We start from the raw sequence: 17,228 nt of genomic DNA, 5'->3' as shown, positions 1-17,228 counted from the left end.
AAGCAGTATGTGATATATAATCACCACCAGGCATGTCCAAACTGCAGCAGGGAGTCCAAGATTCGCTGGAAAAGGTCACTCAAACAGCGCTGTCCCTCCGGTTCACTTGAAACCTTCCAAAGTCATTTGGTATCAGAGTTAGCCCTGAAATCACTACATGTGCTCCCCGGCAGTAAAGGAGCACACAACGTGATGACGTAGTGTCGTAGGTTACGTCCCTGACGCGTTTCGTCGCAACAAATGCAACTTTATCAAAGGGAATCTATTAGGGCAAGGCATAGGAGAACACACAGGATACAGGTTTACTGTTGAGTAGTCGGGGGCAGTCGGGGAGCAGTGCCTTGAGATCGTGATGCTGTTGGGATGCGCGCACTCACGGGAGTGTGCACGGGCCCATGGTGACGTCGTGCATTTCGTCGTGTTTTGGCGCGAAATTTGATTAATGAAAAGCATTACTACACAGTATACAGTACCATAGTCCTTGATAAAGCACCGTGTTGTGTGAAACGCGTAGGAGGGTTCACACTTCCTTCTTTGTAATGTTGGTTAGACAATAAATATTTTTCATTTTTACCACCTGTCTCCTTGGGCAGTGCGCTGTTCTGTGCATTTTTTTGTATTTCTTGTTGCTGCTCCTAGAGGGATGGTAGGCTATGGATTGAATTGCAAGCATTATTGTTTTCAATGTTCCTGCTAGAAAATAAAAAGTTAAGTTTGTGGTAAGGATGATGGCATTTGGTTGAGGAAGCCGTTTATTACTATTGAGTTGTATGTACAGGTAAAGTGTATTTGTGTGCTTAATGCACTACCCTGTTAAATCATTAATTCTCAGTATTATCATTGGCCATAATCTTACTTAAATAAGTGTGGATCAATAATGTATGCTTTAGAAAGTGTACATACATTAGCTATGAGTTACATTTAACCCTCCTTGCCTGGCTCCTGAACAGTTTACATTGAGTAAACCCCCTTTGATAAAGATCACTCTCCAGGATCAAAACGTTGGACTTTTTGTGCAAGTATTTGTGTACTTAAATACATTTTTTCATTACTGAACTGCTGAGTGCCTTTGTCTCTTTACCTTTCAGGTATTATATGCTGTGTATTTTTATGACCTTAGCACCAGCTATTACTACTCCACCACTGGACTGCAGGATATATATATATATATATATATATATATATATATATATATATATATATATATATATATATATATATATATATATATATATATTTATATATATATATATATATATATATTTTCCCCCAGAATCCCTTGCTGCAGTGGAAGCACTGTATGCTGGGTGATAATGGTGAATGGCAGAGTTGTAGACCTGTCTAAGACATGCAAATGAGCACACAGAAATATTTCCATTTGATATATATATATATATACCCTTTCATCGGCTGTGAACTCTTTCTGCAACCATTATACAATATTTTTTGCCTCTCCTACAACCTAGGACTCCTAACAAGGACATTACACTCATGATTATCTGCAAGTATATATAATGACTTCCTTATTTCATTGATGGTGATCTTATGTTATTTACTTATTTGTTTGGTGACCTGGGTGATACTGTTTTTGGCAATTATTATAGTAGCAGTTAATAGTTCACAGCATACAGCTGTTGTAATAATATTTTGACTGGCCGGTCTTTATATGTCTCAGGAGGTTATTTCCCTTTTTTCACCTGAGTAGTAAGATTCTGTTTTTTATATATTTACCTAGGATCTTAGGATTACCCTGATATTTATATATTTCCACAGTTGTTGTGATCCTTTGAGGATTGTTTTATATTTGTATCTGTTTAGTGTTTTCCATGTCATTAATAAACATTTTTTCATTATTATTGTTGCTTGAGTGCTTTTAGTGGGACACTTTTCTTTTTTCTTTCTTATTTTCATATATATATATATATATATATATATATATATAAAACGTTTTTACAACATCTCCCCTGGATCAGAAATACAGCGCTGATGTAATTACAAACTGATAGAATACATCCTCACACACAACTACTTCAGCTTCAATAAGGAAATGTACCTACAACTAATGGGTTCTGCAATGGGTACCAAGATGGCACCGCAATATGCCAATCTTTCCATGGCAAATCTGGAACAAAGCTTCCTAACTACATGCCCCCACAAACCCTACAAATACTACAGATACATGGATGACCTGTTTATAATATGGACAGAGGGTGAAGAAAACCTAAACCAATTCCACGAGTCCATGAACTCACTCCATCCATCAATTAAACTCAAAATGGATTACTCTGCAAACCTAGTAAACTTTATAGACACAACAGTAACGCTGAAAGATGGCAAACTACACACATCTGTATACAAGAAACCAACAGACAGATGCAGTGCTGGAGTTCGCTATGGACACACTAGTTGGGTTACTCCTACTATTTCTCGGGGCTGCATCTTGATTAACCATCTAGGCATAGGCTTCCTCCATGTGACACGAGTAGTAGGTGACCATTCCTCTTGGATTATATCTAGGTAGGACCTAATTACAAAACAAGAAAAGAAAATCCGCCCACTATAATAGACCCTTCTATACACTGATCATATGCACTCTATTTACAGAGAGGCTCCTCCACTATATCACCTACAGGAACCTGGTTCCCAGCACCTTCTTCCTCAGTATATATATATATATTACTGTGACATCACTGTCACCAGACAGATATGGGCGGGACTTAAGTTTCGACCAAGTCAGCCAGTACCCAACTATTGGCAGAGAGCATTACTCTGTGGGAGCCCACACGACACTCTAAGGCCCTCGTACGACAAAGAAAATTAAGGCCACAGACATGGTGCAAGCAAAGGCGTGTGCGATGACGTGCGTGGCTCTAACAAAATGCAGGGGATCTATGGGGCCGGCCATAGTGCGTGCAAGGAAGCGCGATGACGCAGCAGATTTTCCAGGAGACAAAAGATTTTGTTATTGTTTGTGCGACGGCCAGGTCACGGGAGGGGTCAGCCAATGAGGGCGAACCAGCCTTGTGAAGTCATGGCCACGCCTCCACCACTCCTCCCCGGCGCTATGGATCTCAGGCCACAGATTGCTTGGCCAAAAGGCGCGCGTGACGCCATGAGCTCCGTCGCGTGCGTGCCCACTATATCAGAGGCCTAAGTGTTCAAAGTACCACACTAATTGGAATTTAAAAAAAATAGTAGGCTAAAAAGGTTTGCTAGGACAAGAGTGTACAAACACATCAAATCTATCCTATACACAGAAATGTATGTGTGAGGCAAAAAAATTGTGACTTGGAAACATAGACTCTGATGGTAGGCTAGAACCACTTAGCCCACCTAAGCTGCCCAGTTTTCATCTGCTGTAAAATGTCAGACTCTACTTGATCCTTGGCTTTCTTTTATATTTAGCATAGCCTTATGTCTATCGCAAACATTTTTTTATTCCTTTAGTGTAGAGGCTTCTGCCACCTCTGTTGGAACGCTGTTGCATGAATCCACCACCCTTTCTATGAATAATACGTTAATTACTTTGCGTTGACTTCAAAGCAACAAAGAAGAATTTACTGTGACTACATTGTGAAATTGTGTAAATATTGTCCGCTATAAAGTAGCTTTATTTCTGCACATTGAAGAAAACGCTCAACAACTAACTAGGTTCTAATATAAAATATAATTTTTTACTGATAGTTAAATAGAGGAATCTGTTGTTCAGATCAGTGGATTTCAGCCTTTTAAAACCTGTTGAACATTTCACAAATGTATGGTAACCCTGTAAAGCGGCATTATAAATGTATTAGAAGTTTGTGGAACTGCTACGTACATACATATCCTTCTTGCCCAGGCGTAGTGGCATCTGGTTTTAAATAAAGCTTAGTGGCAACCCTACAGTTTGTTTATTCTCATGATTGTTAATATGACTGATTCCTTGTAAACCACTAGCATGAAGTTGATGTTACCATTTCTAATGGTACAGGAAACTTTTTCTCAGGGTCAGTACATATTTAATCACAGTGCAAAAATGTGTTTTATGGAACAGATGCGTAATTGCCCCTTTCATTCTCATCTTAAACTAGAAGAGGAAGCATGTGGTCATTGTTTGGTTATTAAATATATACAAGTTGCAGGGCCCAGTTCACTCTTGGGTCATTTGTACTTATTGTGATCTTCGGTAGATCATATTGTGCCTTCCCAGGATCTAATACTGTAGCTTCAGTATAATTACATGAATATTTCAACATAAAACTGTGTAAGCCATGGCTAATTAATGTATGTTCATGATGACTGACTGTGTGTCTATCCCTGATTCTCGTGACCTTTTACATGTGTTTATTGACCTCAGCCTGAACTGAATAGGTCTAGAGAATGGGAGCAAACTGAAGGAAGTTGACCTCCACTGAACCATAGGTTTTCCATGAATGGACCTCCTTCTGGAAACTATTTTCAAAAACATTGTCTACTGAACATCACTTTGCACACAAAACCTTATTTTTGGCCAAAACATGGACTCACCATGGAACAATGTCATGACAATTAGTGTAGTCTTTTTGTGATTTGTTTGTAGCCTTTTTTACATCATGGAATCTATGTGAAAATGGAAAAGTAACAACAAGTGACACACTTGGTGCTCATTTGCTTGTCATTACCCAGAATCCCTGGCTACAGTAGAAGCATTGTATGACGAGTGGTTATGGTGAAAGGCAGGTGTGTGGACCTGTCTGAGACATGAAGGTGCTCATATGGGCTTTGTTTTTGTTTCTTTGCTGTACGATGGAGGGCTTTGTTTTTTGTTTTTATTTTTCACTCTTTTACTCACCAGAACATACTTTCTGTAGCTTTTGTCTTCCATTGAGACAATATAAATAAAATGACATGGATTAACCTGTAGGATCTGTATTCCGTTGGCAAATGGGCTTTAGTCCTCTTTTTATTAAAAATATGTGCACATTATTAAACACTTATAAACTGTAATCACCTGTTTTATTACATAGTTTTTTTTTCTAATCCAATCATGTAGTTTAATGCTTGAGCTTCTATACTTCCTACAGTTAGAGTTGCAGAAATCTACTTTATATTTAACATGCAGAGTGCTAATTATGTTAAACATGTCTATTTTTGTGATCATTGACAGACAAGATAGCACACACATATTTTTTTATTGTATAAATCAGCTTCATTATGAGGTATGCCAATTAAATGCAAACTGGTGCAAAAAAAAAAAAAAACCCCAACTTTTTTTTTATTCCCTTAAAAACAAGTTACAACTGAAGGGCCAGGCTCTGAATATATGAATAAATAAATACAGACTTAAGTATCACAAAAAGTCCCCAGAGTCCTAGAAAATAAGACTCTTGGGGCCTATTAACAAAGCCATTGAAGTAGAGATGGGCCCATTTTGGGGGCAGATTTGAATCCGCAGCATATCGGCCGGTTCCTTTGGTCCACAGATTTTTACGGATCAATCTGAAAAAGGGCGATTTGCGTTTTGCAGATTTTTTGTTATTATTGTCAATACAATCAGCGAATTCCGCAATCCGTGGACGGATCCACTCTGTGGATTCAGAAATCCGTTGGTGGATTTTTAAAATGGCTAATTCCGCGGATTGGGTTCCACAAATCCATCAATGGATTTTATCCAATCCTGGTTTTGGATTAATCCATGCGGATTAAAATTGACCAACTCCGTTTGCGGATTTTGGGGTGAATATGCGAGAAAATCCGGGAAGCAGATTTGGGCTGATTCGCCCATCTCTACAGTACATAGAAGCTGTGCTACTTTCCGTAAATCTTTTCACTTTGTTGGGATAACCATGTGCAGTAAATCTCCTCTTCAGTTTTTAAATAAGCCCCTTAGTCTGAACACACCTTAATCCCTCTCCCTTGAGTATGATCAACATTACTTCCCATAGTAAGAGGTTCTGACCATAATACTATTATATTGTGATTGGTTTATGGACTGTCATTTACTTCTAGTTTAAATGCACCAATTGTTACTAGAATTAAAATATTCCTGGTTCTTACAATATGTATCTGAGAAGAAAGTACTTATTTGGAGACTGTGTATATATACTATATATATATATATGTATATATATATATATATATATATATATATATATATATATATATATATATATAAATATATATATATATATATATATATATATATATATATATATATATATATATATATATACAGTGTTCGACAAACCTATACATTTGCTCGCCCCGGGCGAGTGGATTTAACCCCCGGGCGAGTAAATATTGGCCCAAGCAGCACACGTTTGGTACTAGGTGGCGAGTAGATTTTTTTGTGTGGCGAGTAGATTTTTTGGTGATTTGTCAACCACTGTATATATATATATATATATATATCTATATATATATATATATATATATATATATATTGTGCTGCTAATCCTGTCAATCCTGTTTACCTTTGGATCAATTGCCTCTATCTGAAATCATTCTTCAATAATTGAGATGTTAAAGAGTGACATTTATTCTTGTCTGATTATTCAGGGATAGACAATTGCTTTCATCAAATGCAAAAATCATTCCTGATTTCAATTTGCCTTTTACCTATTGGCATTGATGTGGAAATTAAAACCACACTTGCTCATCTTTTCGATTAGATTTGTATCTTAAGTATATACAGATGTATCAAGACTTACTGCCTCTGTTACCAATAAAGTTTGCGAGGGCCGGAGCATAGTGGGGCCAGTGCTGGTTCACAGCCAGGAAAGCAGTAATCAGCCCAGGAGGATTAACTCAGCGGGGGTCCCTCCTTCTTAATGGGACCACCTCAGTGTTAATCCTACCAAGACAGCCACACATCTGTAAAAGCTGTGCAGATGAGTCCCAGAGAGAAGCAGTCTCTCTGTATGTCTCCCTGAGCAGCTCTTACAGATAGTGTCCTTTAAATCATTTTTTTCTATACAGATTGAAGCAGGAGTTCTCATGAGTTTTAACCCATCAATTTCAGCTATAGGACCCTCATCTGCGTGGTCAGTAAATCTGACTACATCTGTATGATATTTCCTGTTTTTTTTTATTGCATTGTAGTTCAGCAGTTTGTCTACCTGAGACACAACCTTTTGCCTATTCTAAAATGATAAAAGTTTTAAACATCTGAATCTGTAATTGTGAGTATAATGTGCACAAAAGAAGGGAGTAGAGACAAAAATGCTCCTATTCTCCACGACAGCTGCAGGAAGTGCCGGGACATCTGGTCACCCTTCCCAGGGCCCCATGACTTTCAGATTCCTCCATTTCTCTGCTTCCTTAGGCCATTGAACCTAACTCCCAATAACACACTACTACCAGTTTGGATGTAAAATAGCCACAGCATGTATTTCCATAACAGTTTAAACATACAGTTCGACCAAAACATATCATGCCGGGCTGGTCTTAGAATTTGCGGGGCCCAAGTTGGCACGCTGGCAGCGGGGCCCCTCCAGTGGGAAGTAGTCAGGGAGTAGTCAGGGATCGTTACCTGGTGATTCCTTGATGAGCGACCCTTTTCCTGCGGCGTGGAGGCATCTTGACGTCTCATTCTCATGTGACGTCGCATTGTCATGTCAACGTGTTTCCATGTGATGTTACGACACGGTTGGATGTCTGGTTGCCATGACAACGCATTTTCTGTAGGAGGAGGGCTGCTGTGGAGAATACAAATACCTGGGGAACGGGGGGAGGGGCTGCGATTTGGCTCCATGGGATTTTTAGGACTTCTGCATGTAACATAGCGTGATGTTTGCAGATAGAATATATATTGAAATCTGAATCGACTCTTTTTAAATGCATTATGTTATTTCAAATGACAGATTACTGGGCATATAATTACAAGACTTGCCTAAACAACAAGCTTTTTCCCCATGATGTTCTGCTTTGCTGTTTTAATGTAATAGCTCCATGTGCAGAAACAAAATTATCTATTGTCTACTGCATTTAAATATGCTTAAAGCTTAATCTGGGCTTTTTGATTTGATCTAGTGATGCACTGAATACTTGCAAAATAGGACTTTAAAAAAGCATTACGCTATAATGATAGATCAGAAAAAAGTTTATCCCTTATTGTTCTTTTGATGGTTGTCATAAAGATCCAGAAGCTGAATCAGATCTCTGTAATCCTTCATCAGAGTTATTTGTTTTGCTGCTTAACATCTGTGGAGTGTTAAAATGAGTTCTTTCTCAGACCTTCTTTAGATTAGTTTGGACTATATTCCAGTATGTTCATGTCAGAATATAATTCCTGCACACTGCTACATTTATCTCACAGAATTGTTAATTTTTTATTTTATCCTTATACAGCCTTAGCACTTTTCTCCTATGTGGAAGATGTTTTTGTTATGTTAATTTTTCCAGTTAGTAGTACATTTTATTCAACCAACATATATACAGTAGGTGTGCATAGTGGTGCTTTTAGGACATCACAAGTCTGTTCTTCAGATGTGCCATGTTGAGGAAATACTAGTCCAGAATTTTGTCCTGTACCTTTAAATACTTTTTTCTTTTGTCGCACCAATTCATATTCTTTTTTGATTATGGCCAAGCAGTTTTTAATGTGCCAAGTACGTCTTTCTTCTGTGTGTGCGTGTGTGCGTGTGTGTGTGTGTGTGTGTGTGTGTGTGTGTGTGTGTGTGTGTGTAGACCCTGTGGAGAGTTTCTGTTTGCTTGGTTATACTGTACTAGGGCTTGCAGATAAAATAACAGCATAGATCTAAACAGTTCGCTATTTTATTTATACATGTGATGTTAAATCATACGCTCCTTTTGCCCTTACACTTTCTTCTTCTTGTGTTTAATTAGGTTATGTGGGTATGCAATTTATGTCGAAAGCAACAAGAAATTCTAACAAAATCTGGGGCTTGGTTTTTTGGAAGTGGGGCCCCACAGCCATCATCTCAGGATGGAACACTTAGCGATACTGCTACTGGTGGCAGTTCTGATGCACCAAGAGAAAAGAAAGCAAGACTTCAAGAGAGATCGCGATCTCAAACCCCTTTAAGTACTGCAGCAACAGCAGGTTCTCAAGAAATTTCCCCTTCTAGTTTACCATCTGGCAGGAGCAAAGCATCAGAACCGTCTTTACCATCCACGGGCCTGGAGCAGAAGAGTTCATCAAGGTCAACAAGTGAACCACCACGAGACAGGTAATAATTATTATAAGGAGTATATCGTTCTCATTTCCTATTCAAATGTAGGTGTTCATATGCTCTCCAGTATACTGTAAAACATGATTTTACATTTTGATGGTTGTTGTAAACATTTTAAAATTGCTATCTTACTGTGATATAGATCCAGTTAAAACCTTGGATTAAAATAGGATAGAATATATTTATTAAAACAAAAGATAACTGAGGGGATCCAACCCCACCTCAGTGCACATGCACACTAGATCCGGGTAAATATAACAAAAATACCCACACACAGAATAGGATGTATCTACTTAGACTAGATCTAAACACAACATTACAAAAAATAAATAAATAAAAAGACATGATTGTTCAAAATAACGGATACATGGACCCAGATATATGCTAAAAATAAAGCTGAACAACTGCCTGAGTCTGAAAGGGGGAGACGGGAACTTACACTGAAGTGCAGAGCGGGTCCCGCTGGTAGGCGTACGAGGGTCCGGACCACGCCACCGCAGAGCTGTTACCACCGCACGAACTTCCTGCAAGCGCCGTCTCAGCCTAACAGTATACGCGCAGAGTGACCTGTCGTGACCTCTACGCATTTCGCACTACGTGCTTCGTCAGGATGTCCTGACGAAGCACGTAGTGCGAAACGCGTAGAGGTCACGACAGGTCACTGCGAGTATGCTGTTAGGCTGAGACGGCGCTTGCAGGAATGTTGTGTTTAGATCTAGTCTTAAGTAGATACATCCTATTCTGTGTGTGGGTATTTTTGTTATATTTACCCGGATCTAGTGTGCATGTGCACTGAGGTGGGGTTGGATCCCCTCAGTTATCTTTTGTTTTAATAAATATATTCTATCCTATTTTAATCCCTGGTGCGCATTGTGTGCATTCTTTTTCTTGTCATTACAATGTGTCCCCCGTTCCGGGGGTCACCTTGCTTTAGGAGTAAGTTGGGGAGACGCTCCACATACATGCTGCAAGGGGATTAGTGCACTGAGGTGGGGTTGGATCCCCTCAGTTATCTTTTGTTTTAATAAATATATTCTATCCTATTTTAATCCCTGGTGCGCATTGTGTGCATTCTTTTTCTTGTCATTACAATGTGTCCCCCGTTCCGGGGGTCACCTTGCTTTAGGAGTAAGTTGGGGAGGCGCTCCACATACATGCTGCAAGGGGATTAGTGCTTCCAGCAAACTTTACATCTGCTGCACGAGCGCTGAATTTCTTGGTGATATCTATCTACACAAACACACACACATAGTATTCCAATAGAATTTGATACCTCTTTATATTGGAGATAAATATTTGCTTGGGTTAAACTGTACTGGTCATTAGATTCATTTTTATCATGTTAAAAAGCAGAGAGAAGTAGTAGGTTGCAGTGGATAGCAGATCAGGGTCATATAATGGGTAAAGGATACTTAGAAAGGTGACAGCAGTTAAGAGAGATTAAATGTTGAATGTATATTGAGATAAAGGTTAAGGAAAAACTCCCCCATCACTCTTACACCTCACCTCCCCCCTCCCTCTCTTACACTCCCACCTTTCCCTTTACCTCTTACACCCCTCCCTCTTACACTCTCACTTCTCCCCTTTCCTCTCTTGCTCACTCATTCCGCTTCGTCTCTTGCTCACTCACTCCCCCTCTCTCTCTTGCTCACTCACTGCCCCCTCTCACACTCCCGTCTCACTCAATGGCCCAATCCTCTCACTCAATTCCACTTCCCCTCACACTCAATTCCCCCCTCCCCTTCTGACACTCAATATCCCCCTCCATTCCTCACTAAATACCTCCCCCCATACTCCAAACCACCTCCCTCCTCTCTTCACACTGAATACCACTGAATACCACTGCCCTACACACACAATTTACCATGAGGGGAGGCTTCCAGTGACACGCTGACTCCACGGTCGGATGCTCAAGTTGGGCTGACATCCGGGCATGCACGCTGGGGAGGGTCTTGGGGTGAAAGTTGGGCCGCAGCTGGCGAGAGCAAATTTCAGCTCTGATCAGATGGGTCCCGCAGCCACTGGGCCTCGAGACAGTTGCCCCAGCTCTTTATACTTATGTACTGTACGATAAAAGGTATTTTCCATTTATACTTTTTTCTGATGCTGCATTTTGTAACAGACCAAATCAGAATATTTTTTTAAAATTATTATTAGACTGTAGGCACCAAATTACACAATCAATAGCTAATATTTCTGTGAGCAATTGTAGAAATTATAAATAAAACTGGGTCTATGGACCTTATATATTATATAAAAGTGGTACTCTTCATCAGCCACCTATTTGACCCATTCAAGTAAGGAAAACTCCTAAAACGGAACATGCTCTCCAACAGAATATAATACCTACTGTAATCCATCCACCATGTAAATCTCATCTTGCATCATACGACATGTACTGTACTGTAGTGGGCAGACTCCAATTGCAGAATTCACATGGCAACAGAGGAGTATTTTTCTTTGTTGCTTACTGTAGCCAAGATGAGCATCAAAATTTAAATAGCAATCATCTATCAATAATATATATGTAACGGGTATTCCCCCATACAATCGCATATAATGTGTGTATGCGGGGAACGTAGTGTTACCAGGTGTGGTGCTTTACCTGTTAGGCTCACAGGAGGGCTGAGCTTCCGCCACGGGGAACCTGGGGCATGTATAATACTATGAGTAACCGCGTACTCGGCACAGCGCCTCCACCTGCGATGGCTCCCACCAGAGGGGGAGTGGTTCCTCGCAGGATAATATATATATATATCACTACACACACACACAGCATGTAAACCAACCAATGACTTTACTATTGCATATAATAACCAGGTGTCCCTCCCTAGAGGAGACACTACTACGGCGTCTCGCAGGACGCAACCTCCTCCCACCGGGTGATCCCACCCCGTGTCCAGTGACCCCACACAATTTGTCCCTTTAAATGATATTGATGTGTGTGTGACGGCGCAGCCACTAGTTCCGTGTGAGTACTCTGTTGGTGCACTTATAACGATACCTGCCTGGTGCGTCGGCACCTGGCTTTAAAGGATCTTCTCAAAGGATCAGACGAGCTCCTACACGACATCCAGGATCCACCCGTGTGGTGATCCGTCAGGGGCGATCCCACCCTGTAGATAGTCCAGCTCTCTTTAATGGCGGAGACTTGAGCCCAAGTCTCTCAGCAGGAAACGCAGCGTCCGTTGTGTCCCTAACTAGCAAACGGCTAATGGGCAGGGTCCCTAACCTAGGGCCTGTGCCTATAGCACTCAGCTACTGGTGACTCAGGGCTATCTGGGACCTAGGGGGATGCTGGCCTAGTGCAGGGAGTCACTGACTCCTGCACCCTACCTCCTTCCCTTAGCTGCTCCGGTCACCAACTAACAAGCGTGCTGTAAGTCCGCGAAATGTATCTAATCTCCCCTGCAGGGAGATGCTGTCGCCCTATTGGCTCCCTGGGGTCATGTGGGCGCTCCTAGGCTCATGGGATATGTAGTCCCTTCCAAGAGCCCTCTTTCTATTGGTCCGGGTTGCCGCGCTTCACTGCGCATGCGCGACCTGTCTGTGGGCCTCCCGGCGCTCCTAGCCCCTGCGCATGCGCAACGCACCTTGCAATGGCGGCGCCCTGCACCGCGAGCCGCCGGGACCTCAGCAACGCGACCGCGGCCCTAGCAACGGGCCGCGCGCGTCCCCAGCAACCGGCCGCATCCATAGGAGAGGCGCGCTATGCTAGCGCACGCCCCCGCACTTCACCCCGAGCGGCTCGGTGAGTAACCGGAGGGGGGGGGGGTTCTGCGCACTGACAGGGGACCTGGCTACATATGTATGCATAAGGATGTTTGCACATCCCTCTGTGATAGGCTGAACCAACTGTCATGCACCCAGGTACAGCCAATGAGACTGCATATTGGCTGTGTAACATCTTAAGTGTCTCATATGAAGTGCCTGCGGAATTCAAATTGGAGTTGAATTGGAGGTGAAGAAGTGCAGAGACCAATTCTTGTATTCATCAACCATTCAACTGTGAGAACTTGATTTTCCAAATGCTCTGAGCATTTTTTCACATCTAAAGACTAACTTTCTAAGCTGCTCTATAACCTTAAGTTCTATACTGACCTCCCAGGCCTCACTTATACATTGTTCTTTCAACTTCTTCTCTTCTTATCTTCCAATACCTCTCTCCTCCTACCTCTCTCCCTATTGCTCTCTCATTGTGCTCTCCCTATTGCTGTTTCCTCACTCTTTTGTAAACTTTTCTGTTCTCTCCAACTTCCCCAATCTTCTCCTATCCACATTTCTTCACCTCTCCTTGCCGCTTGTGCCTATATACTAGTGAAAAAGGTGGGTATAAGCGGCACAAAACTGCTGATAATAAAACTGAAAGAGTATTACCTTGTGGTGCTCACCTTCTGCTAATCCCGGCGTCTCAATGCTGGATCCAAGAATTGGTATAAAAGGTAGGTTACAAGAAGCACACAAAAGACTAGGATAGAGCCCAAACAACTTCTATTTGTGTTCAATACATCAGAGCCAGTGAGCACAGTGACGTTTCAGGACCAACTGTCCTTTCTTCAGACCAAACACCTCCTATATACCGCCTATATACTGTACCACTATGTACACCTTTCCCAACAACTTCTACACCCCTCAATAAAAAGCACCCCCACAAATCCTCTTCTCATCTTCTCTCTCTCTCTCTCTCTACTCCTCCTTGCTCTTGGGGATATCTCTCCTAATCCTGGACCCAGCCACACCTGGGCGCACCTGCTCTCGCCTACGCCTGTCACCTCTTTACCTGCTATTGGTGTTAACCCATCTAATTTAATACCGACCAACCTTAAAACTCACACCTCAAAATAAACATCCTAATAGTCTGCACTCATGACTACTGCCCCACACTTCTTCCTACCAACCATTGTGGACAAGCAGTGCCATCTACTGCGCTTATTCCCTCTCCTGCTGTCTCTGTAAGTCTCCCATCATACCACTTAGATTGTAAGATCTCTGGGGCAGGGATTTCCTTTCCCAATATCTGACTTTGCTGCGCTTATTGTATTATTATAATTCCCTGTACTGTCTTTGTAAAGCACTGAGTACACTGTCTGTGCTATATAAATAAAGATCTACATACTGTACATATGTGATAGACTGAGAGGCTTCTCACTCACCTAGGAAACACTGGGGGAGGGGATTTTAATGGCAGTGGAGACAGCAAAGAGAGGAGGAGAGAGAGAGCCAGGAGAGCAGACAAAGGGATGACCAGGTGGAGGAAATGGAGAGCAGTGCGCCCGTCTTCTGGGCTGAGACTCACCCTTCTCTCTCACTCACCTGACCTGCTTTCCCTAAGATGCTGCGCCCAGGGTCGCTGCCCTGCTTGCCCCTCCTCCCCCTAGTTATGCTTCTGACCAGTACTATTGATTACTACTGCTCTACAGGTTTACAAGGATGGATAGGGTTGATGCAAAATCACAAAGGCAGCCCTGAGCAGATCTACAGGTATGTGGTGAAACTGATTTAAGTATTATTTCCATGCACTGACATTATAACGTGTATAGAGAGATACTCGGGCCCATATTTATTCAAACACCTTCTACTGCCCGAATGACACCATACGTCTAGGGTTTCCAGGTGTCTGGTTTTGAACCGGACAGACCGGTAATTTGCCCCTCTGGCCGGTAAAAAATGAGAGGTAATACCGGACATGTATGTATCCGGTATTCTCCCTCTCTGAACGGGCAGCATGAGTGCCAAGAGTGGCCAGGGGCAGGATCTCCTCTCCTACCTCTGATTCAGAAGCAACAGCGTGAGTCACCTGCAGGCAGCAGCGTCTTGTATCCAGGGCAACGGCCAGCATCATCTTCCCCCAACCCCCAAGCCAAGGAGAAGACTGACCAATGGGAGGGCTCCACGTCATTAAGGCTGCGACCACGCTAGCGCTGAGTGTGCTGAGCGAGCGCGGCGCTTGCCGAGTTTAGTTTCGGCAATTCAAATTGTTCCGTCCCCGCCTGCGTGCGCCCTCGTGCGTGGGCACGCACGATTACCTAAGCTTGGCACTTCAGTTAACAAAAAAGTTGTCTTTCAAGCGTGCTCAACTTGCCCGCAACGCCCCCCTATGCGCGCTTGCGAAATAGACAGGACACCTGGCGCTCATGCTTGGAGAGCTGGTGACATCACCGCTCAAGCATGAGCGTGGTCAGCACCAGCAGGGCTGCAGCCTAAGGCTGAGTCGCTTGTCAGTGAGCCCCTGCAGCCGCAGTGAGTACTGGCTTTAGCAGGAGCTCGTGCACGCTTCCGCAGGCGTGCGGAGGCGTAGGTCTTATACAATTTTTAGTTTGAGCGTTCACGGGAGCTCCGTGACGTCACTGGCCCGCCCCCCGACATGCCCCCGGACGGCGCGCCGGACTAAGGCCAGGGAAAGCACCCGCTTTCCCTCAGCGGGCCTCCGCACGGCTGCAGTCACATGGACTCAGCCTAAGGAGTGTGCTCAGCTCCCCTATATGCATACTGGGTAATGTAGTTTCCTTACAGCTTTACATGTGGGAGAGAAGAGCTCCACTGTGTCGCTGTCTGCCAGGTGAGGAAAGAGGAGGAGGAGGGTGGTGGTAGTGAGGAGGATGAGGTTGGTGTGGTCGCGGTGAGGAAGAAGAGGGTGGTGGTGGTGAGGTAGAAGAAGGAGGAAGAGGGGGTAGTGGTGTGAGGAGGATGAGGGGGGTGAGATGAGGATGAGTAAGGTGAGAGATTGAGGATGAGGGCAGTGAGGAGGAGGGAGGAGGGGTGAGAGGGTGGATGAGGGCGTTTGCAACAATCTTGGAAGTAGTGGCAGAGAAACATTAAGATCAGTATAGCTCACCATGTATGACTGCAGTTATGTTATTTATACTGTAAATGATCTGACCGTTATGTAATTTTTTTTCTAAATTTCACTCCACGTATGCACCTATTTGCACTATTACATATTCTATTTCGTAAAAAATGCTAAGAGGGTGCTCAGTCCCCAAACCACTCCCCAGAATTTTTTACGAAATAGAATATGAAATGGCGCAAATTGGTGCATACGTGGAGTTAAATTTAGAAAAAAATGACGTAATGATCTGAGTGTACAAATAACATACCTCCCCACCGACTTTTCGAGCGCGCCGCATTTTTCACCATTGTGTCCAGTATTTTTGGACAAGCCACCTGGCTTATTAATTACTAATTACGTCTCATTGAAGTTATTGCTATGCTGTAAGACATCCGTGCCACACAACACCATTAAGCGCATTCTGGCACTAGTAGAGTCATATGGAATAGTACTGCTTAGTAAATCTTAGCCTAAGTATTTTGACAATGCTGCTCTCATTTTTGGGCCTTAAATCTGTGAAGTTCTTACTGTAGCTCCCACTTTCAGTAGCATAGTTGTCCTCACAACAACACCAAGGTTTTCCTTTAATTTGCTATGGCCTCGCAAATGCCAAGAACATCTCATTTTGTACACTCACTTCCAGCAACCGTTTACATTTGTTAAATTGTTTGAAGAGATCAATCCCTAAGGACTTACTGTCCTGAAACATTTCAGCTGTATCTGTTCAATTCAAAAGCTGCTTAATTGGCTGTGAGAAGGATGATACTTCTGTTTACTAAAGTAAAAGCATAGAGAATACTGGCAGTGTTCACACGCTGCTCAGATTTTCAATAACTGATTATTACAAATTATTTACTGTTTATCTTTTACCTGTGGTATGTAGATCTGGGAAGATGCCAAAACAACTTTCAGTTCTTCTTTGCACATGTATTTCAGCAACAGAGTAGAACGATACATACTGTGCAATGAATTGCTAGCATAGGATTTTCAATGTTATTGTCTGAAGAGAAAAGCAATGTGCCCTGTCCTAAAGTCACAAGAAGCCAGCATTGCAGCTTAAAATATGGTCTTCTACCTTGTACGTGAGTATGTACATTAACCACAAGATTACTCCTTCATAAAACTTCTCTGAAATGTGACATGGATTAGTACTGCCTATTGTGAATATATCTCAAAATAGATGTAAAAAAAATATCATATATTATATACAAATTAGGTATAAATCAAATACAATCGAAAAATGCTGA

At 42.3% G+C, this 17,228-nt stretch overlaps 1 protein-coding gene across 25 annotated transcripts in view; it reads left to right on the top strand.

The window, feature by feature from the left end:
* The window catches only part of RIMS1 (regulating synaptic membrane exocytosis 1), a 489,535-nt gene that overhangs the window by 173,778 nt on the left and 298,529 nt on the right, over window positions 1-17,228 (top strand). For all 25 annotated transcript variants that reach the window (XM_075598054.1, XM_075598045.1, XM_075598044.1 and 22 more), the window contains one exon: window positions 8,806-9,149. In XM_075598054.1, the coding sequence (XP_075454169.1) occupies window positions 8,806-9,149 (344 nt within the window). The remainder of the gene's footprint in view (window positions 1-8,805; window positions 9,150-17,228) is intronic.

Source organism: Ascaphus truei, chromosome 4 (assembly GCF_040206685.1).
Source record: "Ascaphus truei isolate aAscTru1 chromosome 4, aAscTru1.hap1, whole genome shotgun sequence".
Lineage (NCBI taxonomy): Eukaryota > Metazoa > Chordata > Amphibia > Anura > Ascaphidae > Ascaphus > Ascaphus truei.
This window is presented reverse-complemented; position numbering and strand designations above follow the sequence as displayed.